This window comes from Rhincodon typus, chromosome 1, assembly GCF_021869965.1.
Source record: "Rhincodon typus isolate 14 chromosome 1, sRhiTyp1.1, whole genome shotgun sequence".
Classification (NCBI taxonomy): domain Eukaryota; kingdom Metazoa; phylum Chordata; class Chondrichthyes; order Orectolobiformes; family Rhincodontidae; genus Rhincodon; species Rhincodon typus.
In genome coordinates this window covers 151819547-151830119 of record NC_063332.1, presented here as the reverse complement: position 1 = coordinate 151830119, position 10573 = coordinate 151819547, and the positions used below count along the sequence as shown (strand labels likewise).

The following is a 10573-nucleotide window of genomic DNA, read 5'->3' as shown; positions in this document are numbered from 1 at the left end:
CCCGGTTCACGGAACGGTCAACAAGCTTTGCTCTGTCTTCACACATATCCCGTACTACGTGACCGGCTGTTGTTTCAACAAATGAAAATATGAATTGCTGAGCTTTCCCTTTAATTTCACATGATATCAAACTCGACAGTGGGTCCCCAGCGATTGCGATCAATCTGCAACAATTAAAAAGAAAATAAACTGGCTCGGACATCAACCGTTCAAAAACAACACTGTGCATTTGACTAGTGCCTCTCATATGATGTTCCAGTCGCTTCATTCGGGGCGAAGATCAAACAGACGATGGAAGGGCAGAAACGAATTCTTTTTGCCTATGCTGGAAATCTGAGATAAGAAATGAAAATGGTGTACATACTCAGCAGGACACGCAGAGAGAGAGAGAGAGAGAGTTCACGAGAAAAGCTCTTTTCGCGTCCAAATATCCTTCTTTGCTCTGAAGAAGGGTCACCGGACCCGAAACGTTAACTCTGATTTCTCTCCACAAATGCTCCCAGACCAGCTGAGCTTTTCCAGAAACTTTTGTTTTTGCTCGTGACCCTTTGCTGTTTCTTTCTCTCTCTCTCTCTCTCCATGGGTGCTGCGAGACCCGCTAACTTTGTTATAATTTCACATTTCTAGCGCCCGCAGCCTTTTGTTTTTATGGAATAAGACAGTTCAGGACCTGCTTATCAGCAATGTGAGTGGGGAAGGAACCGGTGGAAACAGGCACACGCACAGTTGCGTCTGGTCGCGATACGTGATATTTCAGGCTTCCTCGACTTTGGTTTGCATTTTGAACTTTCTCTTTCACAAGTGTCTGAGTGAGTGAGTCGGGGCAGACAAACAGACTGCACACAGGCTGTCTCCAGCTGCAGTCTACCAGCATCTTCCCTCTGAGCTGCGAGGCCATTTAGACTTGGCGCTTGTCTCCTTTCCTCAGTGTCCGAGCCGCCCATTTGGTGTGTGTGTGCGTGAGAGAGAGCGAGTTAGGAACTTGCCCTCCGTTGCTGAAGACCCAGCAGCGCTGCCGAGATTCACAGGAACAACCGGCAGTACCATGAACACCGGCCTGCGGTCACTGCGGTCCCTGGCGTGAAGACGGTGTAAAGGGGGCGAATGAGCCCACTCGTGTGCATCTTCACTTTAACTTTCACCAGGCTGTCGCTTATGCAGTTCGCTGTATTCACACAGGTAACTCGGTACCCCTTGGGGGGAACAATAACATTTTGTTTTGTTCTCCAGTTGACGCTTTTGTTTTGTCCCGACAGTCACGAAATGAAAACTAAATGTCAACCGCACGCTTTCCTCCTTGTGTAATTGAGCTGATTTGTTTTGTAAACGTGTACCGTGTATTATAATTCCTCGCCTCCCGGGCTAGCAGGCGCTCGGAAACTCTGGGGGTTTTTCCATGGAGCACTCGGCAGTGGGTGATCGCTCTTGTGCCTAGGATCGGCGAGGCGCCTGGTCAAGCGGCAAATTGGGGGCATTTTTTTTCTGTCTCTCCCGGGCACCTTCTAACAAGCGCGCTGAAGCCAGTTAGCTTTCAATGCTGCACGCTTTCCTGTTCTGTATTAGCTTGTGTTAAGGTTTCAATTTGTTCCCACAACTAACGTCGTCTGTGGTGGCAGTGACCCTACCTCTGAGCCAGGAGGCCTTGGGTTCAAATCTCATCCGCTCTAGAGATGTGTTATTGCTATCTCTGAATAGGTTGTTTAGAAAATATCTAGACTTTAGCAAGAGTTGTTTTGAAACTTAGTCTCTCTCCCCATCCAATATCTGCACAACAGATATGGGACCAAAGTGTTAGCTCATGGAATAAAAGTGCCAGTGACAATGTGGATACAGCGTTCCGTTCACTAGGCTGGTTAGTGAGGTTAGATCACATGGGATCCAGGGGAAGCTAGCAAATTGGCTTGAAGGTAGGAGACAAAGGGTGATGGTAGAGGGTTGCTTTTCAGACTGGAGGCCCGTGACCAGAGGTGTGCCACCAACACTGCTGGGTCCACTGTTTTTCGTCAATTATTTTGTCATTGATTTAGATGTGAATATAGAAGGCATGGTGAATACTTTTGCAGATGACACCAAAATCAGTGGAATAGTTGACAGCGAAGAAGGTTACCTCCTGTTACAATGGGACATTGATCAGATGAGCCTTTGGGCTGAGGTGTGGCAGATGGAGCTTAATTTAGATAAATATGAGGTGCTTCATTTTGGAAAGGCAAATCAGGGCAGGACTTATACACTTAATGCTAGGGCCCTGTGGAGAACAAAGAGACCTAGGAGTGCATGTGCATAGTTCCTTGAAAGTGGAGTCACATGTAGATAGGGTGGTGAGGAAGGCATTTGGCACACTTGCCTTTGTAGGTCAGAGCATTGCATATATGAGTTGGGACATCATGTTGTGACTGCACAGGACACTGGTGAGGCCACATTTAGAGTACAGCACACAATTCTGGAATTCTGGTTGCGCTTCTATAGGAAGGATGTTGCTAAATTTGAAAGGGTGCAGAAAAGATTTACAAGGATGGATGGTTTGAGTTATAGGCACAGGTTGAATATACTGGGGCTGTTTACCCTGGAGTGTCAGAGTCTGAGGGGTGACCTTGTAGACGTTTATAAAATCATGAGGGGCATGGATAGGGTGAATAGCCAATGACTTTCCCAGGGTGGGGGAGTCCAAAACTAGAGGGCGTAGGTTTAAGGTTAGTGGGGAAACATTTAAAAAGGACTTAAGGGGCAACCTTTTCACACAGGTGGTGATGCGTGTATGGAACAAGTTGCCAGGGGAAGTGGTGGAGGCTGGTACAATTATAACATTTAAAAGGCATCTGGATGGGTACACAAACAGGAAAGGTTTAGAGGGATATGGGCCAAATGCTAGCAAATGGGTCTGGGTTAAGATTGGGATATCTGGTCGATGTGGACGAGTTGGACCGAAGGGTCTGTTTCCATGCTGTATGACTCTATAAAAGTTGACTGAGTGATAATAGAGAACGATGGTTAATTAATGCATGTCTTGAGGGCTGGGGCATGTTCAGTGGTAGAATTCCCAGCTGCATGGTAGACTCTTGCTTTTTCCAATATGTATTAGCACGTTAGATCTTGGTGCACAGGGCACAGGTTACAAAACTTGGAAACGTTTTAAGCCGAGAGGAAGGTTGTGTAGAACTTCAAAAGAGCTTAGACAAAAGGGTGGATGAATGGTACATGAAGATCAATGTGCAAAAATGCGAGGTCATGCATTTTGGTATGAAGAACATGAAGAGACAACATAAAATAAAGGATACAATTCTAAAGGAACAAAAGGATCTGGATAAACATGTGCACAAGCTATTAAAAGTGACAGATCAGATTGAGAGAGCAGTTTCTTAAGCATCTAGTATCCTAAATCTTTATTAACACAGGGAAAAGTACAAGAACTTATGTTGAACATTAATTTGGCCTCAACCGGAGTATTGTGTCTAGTTCTGGGAGCTGCTTTTAGAAAGTATCCGTAGGTATTGGAGAAAGTGCAAAAGGGTGTTAACAGAATATTTCCAGGGTTGAGAAATTGAGGATAGATTGTAGAAACTGGTACTGGAATACTGGATTTCCAGTATTCGTAATTCTTTCAGCTTTTTTTTAATAGAAGCTGAGATTGTTCTTGTTGGAGAAGTGAAGGCTGAAAGGAGATCTGATTGTAAAAAATATGCAAGATTTTGAATTCTTCACAATAATTGGGCATAAAATGTTTCTGCTCATGAAAGAACTGAGAACGAGAGGGCACAGATTTTAAATAATTAGTGAAAGAAGCAAGAGTGATATGGAGGGAAAAACTTCACACAGTGAATGGTTGGGGTATGGAATGCAATGCCTCAAAGTGTGGTAGAAGCAGGTTCGATTGAGACATGCAAAGTGGAATTGGGCTGTTATTTGAAAAGAAGCAATGAGTAAGGTTATAGGAGAAGGGAGGAAAGTAGTATTTGAGATGCTCATTTGGAGAGCTGGTGCAGACACCACGGGCTATGTTGCCTCTTTCTAAACTGTAACAATTCTATAATTCTTTTTAGTGGCTGTGTCTATAATTGTACATGGAAGAAGCAACAATAACATTTTAATAATTTTCGTAATGCTTCAGGTTTTGGCATGTGAGCGTTATAGTTTTTTATAAAATTACCCCAATTGTGCTGCATAATTGCTTTAAATAAACAAATCAGAATACATATTTTAACCCCTCTTGACACTTGTCTATCTTTGCTCATTCCTGTTCTTTTGGGGGTTAAAGCGGAAGAATTTCATACTGTAATTTTGCTTTTAATTTGATGCTGGTTCAGGGGCTAAAGAAAAACCTGTTCGTCAATTTACTCCCTTTGCATTACTTGAGGGGAGAATCCAAAACATAATGTGACATTATTCAGTTAAAATGCCTTATATTGTAGATGAATACTGTGTAATATCTAGTTCTGGGTTTCATGGGCTGTTAAATTGAATTTCTCAAAATGAGACTCCTTGAGATATTAATACGGGGAAGACTTACTCAATATCTCCATAATCCTCAAATTTCCAACCTCCACGTGTTTACTTTCCTTTAAAAACTTACTTGATGTCTTGTACTGACATTTTCTGTAACAGCACAAGCATGAAATTGCACTGATGTGCTTACCATAATCTGCATCTCTAGTTCATCCACCCTCATAGCAATGGGAGCATTGTAATTCAACACTTCCCACTCGCAGTACTGCACTAGCAAGCCCAGTTTGACAGGGCATAAAATCCAGGAGCTATAAACTGTGAAGCATTTTTTAACTTTTAATGTGCTTTAGTCGAATGACATCTATTTTAGAATTTACTGTAGGCTATAGAAAGTTCCAAAATAGAATTTCTTGTTCTGGAATGTCCACCAAATTAACAGACAGGAAAAGTTGCAATTTGGAGTTTCCCATTCTCCCAACCCTACACTCGCAAAACAAAGAGAACCTAATGGAGATGGCCGAGTGAAGTTAAATGCACTCTGTGTTTGCAGAAAGTCCCAAAAGCAGCGTGTTTTGAGAAAATGAAAATGCTAACATGCCAAAACGTGACTTCACACATTACAAAAATGATTAAAATTAACTGGTGGATTCTTCCACATAAGGAAAGTGATATCTCCTCATGCTGGAATTACCCTTGGTGTCTGTTTCCCACATTATGGCAGCCAGTTTTTTTGCTGCAGAAATACATACTGCATGTCTTTGTAAATCAAAATGATTGTTTGAAGGGGAACTTAAGTTTCAGTATTCTAGAAGAAACTTGGTGTTTTTTTTGGAGTGGCAATTCTTCAGCCGACAATAGATGGCTGTGCAAGACCAAGATGGAAAATGCAACATAGATTCTGTTTTCAGGAGTATGGTGGGTAATGGCTATATTACTGGACTAATCCAAAAACCCACTCTAGTAATGCAGGACATGACTTAAATGGCAGTGGGGAAAATCTAAATAAAATTGAAGAAAATCTGGAATAAAATGCCTCTGTCAGTAATGCTGACACCAAAACTATAGGTTGATGTAAAAAGTCCTCTGGTTTGTCAACATTCTCCAGGAAAGGAGACTGGCCGTTTGTACTCAGTCTGGCAATAATATGGTTCGAAACCCACAGCAGTGTGGTTATGTCTTAACTGCTCTCGAAGTGGTTTAGCAAATTATTTAGTTATATCCAAGAATGTGATTAATCACCTTCTCAAATGCAATTAGAGATGGGTAGTAAATGCTGGCCTTATTAGCAACACTCGTGTGTATGGATGGAAGAAAAACGTATTCTCCTGATAAACACACTGCAATTTATGAAAATTGCATATCAATGACAGATAATCTGCTGCTTAACAAAACTTTCAAACTCTCCCTCTAATGTTTACATTACAGCTTTGGTGGAGTATGTTATTTCATGACAGAGTGGTCTTGTCAGTTTTTTTTTTAGAAACCTATAGTTTAGCAGAAACATCAGTTTTGACCCTTTCCCTGACTAGAAGACGTTTACAAGAAGCCAGCATCCCAAGGGGAAATACCCAGCTCTTTTATTTAAACAGCATGTTTGGACATCTTATGACACACATGTGGCACAAGTGGGACTTGAATATTTTGACTCAGAGATAGGGACACAAATATTGTGGTACAAGATCCCCATGAGAACCCAAGTCCTTATTTATTTATCTATTTATATACTTTTCTTTCTGTCCAGTGATGCTCTTATAGATCTCGGATGTCTTTTTTTTTGCCACCACCAAATCACGCTTGTTACGAATTAAGTAAACAGTTGTCAAGCTTTACTCACCAGAGCGAGTGTAACCATAAAACAAAAGGGAAGGGCAAGGAAAGAGGAGGGAACTAAATTAAAATAAAGTTGGAGGGTTGAATAATGAATTCCAGCTCCCACTGTCCCAACTGTCTCTGAAAACTTCAGAATTTTAAGTATTGGTGGACGCCGCCTGCTTCCTCGCCAAGGGTACCCGGAATGAACATAGCTGCGGATGAGTGGAAGACAGTCGGGGACTGTGACGCCGTCCGCTGTCTGCTGCCTTGCCCTGTTGAAGGTCACACTGGTCAAGCCCACGAGGAGATCTTCTGACTTGACTACCCACCTCTGCACAGTGCCAAAGACCAGGAGCGTGAGGCTGAAGTACAATCAAAACAATAGCAAAGGTTTTTTTTAAAATAATTGGAAAGGGTGTAATCACCCACAACCAATAAATACATGGTCCGCTTAATGACAGCACAACAAAATAAACAAATGGGCTGTGAACCACTGTAGTCTGCAATTATACAGGACTGCTGCATGCAACATCCTCCATCTCGGGTCCCTTTTGGAAAGTGGGGGGACTCCCGTTTAGAGAGCCCTCCACTGGGGATCCCTGTCTGGTGGTAAAACAGAAGGCTACAGTGTGCCCGGACTGTGAATAAAGGAGAAGTGGATGATGTACAGCAGCAGCCGTACAGGAAACCCCCTCAAACCAGGCGGAAGGATACAGAGAGCATTTCCATGAGATGGCTCAGGCTGTTGGCCATGAAGTCCTGAGGGCAGCTGTGGAGCCCCAGGGCTGGTGTGAAAGTCTGTCTGAGAAGGGGGACATGCAGGCCGGACCCTAATGCACATTAGAACGCCCTCCGTTGAGTCCGAGCACCTGTGTGTTCGATCAGCTAATAGAATTGACCGTGAGCTGGGCATTCACCACCACCCTGTTTGCCAATTCTGGCTTCTACCACCTAGCACATTCCTGACTATGGTCACCCCTCCCTGCCTGCACCGAGGTTATCTCCTCCGCCTGCCACAGGAGCCCGCGATGGTAAAGGTGCAGATTTCTGAGTAGAGGATCTGTAACAGCTGGTAGAACTGATGTTGGGAAGACCCAACATGAGCCAACCAACCATGTTCCAGACATTGATCAAGTCCTGGTAAATGACAGGCAGTGTCTGAGGGAGACCTGAAGAATGACCAGGAGCTACGTGTCATAATTGATATCGTGGACCCAGTGGAAGAAATGTATTGCCAGTGCACACCTTTGAGAGGAGGCTTGATGTGAAGGTATTGCTGCAAGGTATGAAGGTGGAAAGTCACCACCTGGTTACGGAGGCATATTTGTGACTGACTGCCCTCCTCCATGGGGGGACTCTGATACTCTGCAGTGACCCAGTGCATCTTGATCCACCATCTTCTGGATCTTTCAGGATGAGAGGTTAAAGGAACCACGTGGTATCACAGCATTGAGGCCACCTTCCAGCTTATGACTAGCGCTCAAGCCCTGTAAGATAACTATGGTTGGTTGGCTGTCCAAGCTGGTTCGTTGTTCCGCAGACCTTTCATTACCCTGCTGGGTAGTATCATCAGTGCAGCCTCTGTTGAAGCGCTGTTGTGTTTTCCCGCCTGTTATTTAAACTCTGGTGTCCGTTGAGCTGGATTACCTCACTTCCAGTTTTCCTTCGCAATGGACTGTATACGGGGTCTAGCTCTATGTATTTATTGATGGCTTTCTTAGTGGAGTACCAGGCTTCTAGGAATTCCCATGCTTGTCTTTGCCTTGCCTGTCCCAGGATCCTGGTGTTGTCCCAATCATATTGGTGGTTTTCTTTATCCATGTGGATGGAGATGAGTGAGAATTGGTCGTGTCTTTTTGTTGCCAGTTGATGTTCGTGGACCCTTGTGGTTAATCTCCTTCCTGTTTGTCCAATGTAGTGTTTGTCGCAGTCTTTGCAGGGAATCTTGTATATGACATTGGCCCTGTCCATAGTGGGTAGTGGGTCTTTGGTCTGGGTGAGCAGTTGGCATAGGGTTGATGTGGGTTTGTGTGCTACTCTGATGAAGAAGTATTCAAAGACAATGGATACCCGATAAACTGGGTCAGAAGATGCCTATCACAAGAACGACACCAGGAAGATACTACATGCCCTGACACACTCATCATGCTACCTTACATCAGGAACACATCCGAACTGACCACAAGGCTCCTACGACCACTGGGCATCAGAGTAGCACACAAACCCACATCAATCCTACGCCAACTGCTCACCTGGACCAAAGACCCACTACCCACTATGGAGAGGGCTAATGTCATATACAAGATTCCCTGCAAAGACTGCGACAAACAGTACATTGGACAAACAGGAAGGAGATTAACCACAAGGGTACACAAACATCAATTGGCTACAAAAAGACATGACCAATACTCACTCATCTCCATCCACATGGATAAGGAAAACCATCAATTTGATTGGGACAACACCAGGAACCTGGGACAGGCAAAGCAGAGACATGCACGGGAATTCCTAGAAGCCTGGTACTCCACTAAGAAAGCCATCAATAAACACATAGAGCTAGACCCCGTATACCGTCCATTGCAAAGGAAAACTGGAAGTGAGGTAATCCAGCTCAATGGACACCAGAGTTTAAATAACTGGCAGGAAAACATAACAGCGCTTCATCGGAGGCTGCACTGATGATGTTACCCAGCAGGGTAATGAAACGTCTGCGGAACAATGAACCAGCGCGGCGAGCCAACCAACCACAACATCCACAACCTGAGGTACAAATCTACTCTAAAACCCGTAAGATAGCATTCAGAGTAGGCTAGCACAGCACCCTAGGCAGATAGAGACTTTGGCCTCCAGTTCCTGCTGGTTCATTGGCCAGACTAAATAAGGAACCTATCTAGAAGGCAGTGTAAGGTGTTTTCTAATCGACCTGTTCAGAGATGGTATTCTGGAGCGAGTGGGACTTGAAGCTGCTTCTTCTAGCTCAGAGGTAGGGAAATGACCACTGTGGCACAAGATCGTCATGAGAACCCAGCTCTTTTTTTAAGTTTAAGAACCTACCATCAATTTGCCAATTCAGCAAATTTAAGAACCCAGCTTTTTAAAAAGTTTAAAACACTGCAAGTAGCCCTATCTCTGGAATACATTGTCTATGTACAAGTCCCACTTGCTTCAGAGGTGTGTCATTAATGTGCCTGAAGAAGTTGATTAAAAATATCTAAAATACCACCAGCCATTTAGTGAATCACCCAGGTGACAAATTATCAAACATTAACAACAAGGCTCTTTTAGTTTTAAACTCAGCATCAAATCACCCATTTTATCAATTACATAATTAACACATTACAAGCACTGCCCTCAAAGCTATTGATACCTTTAGAGCAAGGTGGGTACCACGGGAGATACAGTGCTTTATTTTCCCTCTCCAACTCCATTTGATTTAGCCCCTTCCCCTTCTCCTCATTCTCTCACCTTTGATTGTTCACGTTGTCCATCATGGGTTTTGCTTTTCAATATCTAATTGGCTACATGGGTGTTTACTGGTGGTAGTTAGTGTTTAGAAAGGTAAACAAGAAAAGAGTTACGGTGGTTTTGGTGGTGGGAAAGTCACAGAGTTGTGTGTGATGACCCTTCTGGGTATAAATAAAGAGAGAAAAAAAATACAAGCACTGTTCACCTAGGTCACAAACTCAGCTTTTTATTTTAATCAGCCTGTTCAGACATTTTGTGACATATCTCTGGAGCAGGTGGGATTTAAACATTAAGCCTTCCAACTCAAAGGTAAGGACATTACCATTGAGCCACAAGAGCCCTGAGAACATTTTCTTTTTGTTTTTTTTTGTATCCAGAAGTGTTCTTACACACAATAGAATGTTATTTTCCCATCACCAAAACATTGGTGGTATTTTTTTTCATCTAGTAACTATCACCAGTAAATCACCCGTGTTTCTGATTGAATAATGTACGTGCAAAGCCTATTAAAGGCAAAGCAAGACATTACAGGCGAGGGGGAGGGGCCTAAATCAAAATGGAGTTGGAAGAGGAAATAAAGTACCTCACATTGGACATTGAGAGTAATATTTTTAACCAAACTGCTCTGACACAATTCTGGAGTATGTGGGAATTGAACTCCGACCTCATAGCTCAGTGGTAGGAACATTATCACTGCACCACAACAGCCCTTTTTTCTTTTGAAAACCTACCTTCAAATTAACTAATGACAAACAACTAATGATCATAATTAACAAGCACTGTCCGCCAGACGCAATGTAGCAATAACTGAAATCAAAAGGATGGGGAAAACAAGGGAGGGACAAATTCAGAGTGG

General features: G+C 43.4%; 1 protein-coding gene across 3 annotated transcripts in view; it reads left to right on the top strand.

Moving 5' to 3' along the window:
* The first annotated feature begins 668 nt into the window (after positions 1 to 668).
* Positions 669 to 10573, top strand: part of LOC109912053 (interleukin-15-like) — a 79621-nt gene continuing 69716 nt past the window's right edge. For 2 of the 3 annotated variants that reach the window (XR_007262464.1, XM_048599029.1), the window contains exon 1: positions 669 to 1179. Coding sequence is in view for 1 of the 3 variants with exons in the window: in XM_048599029.1 (XP_048454986.1) it covers positions 1105 to 1179 (75 nt within the window). In the remaining 2 variants the exon portion in view is untranslated. The remainder of the gene's footprint in view (positions 1180 to 10573) is intronic. The other variant, XM_048599036.1, reaches the window with a different exon arrangement.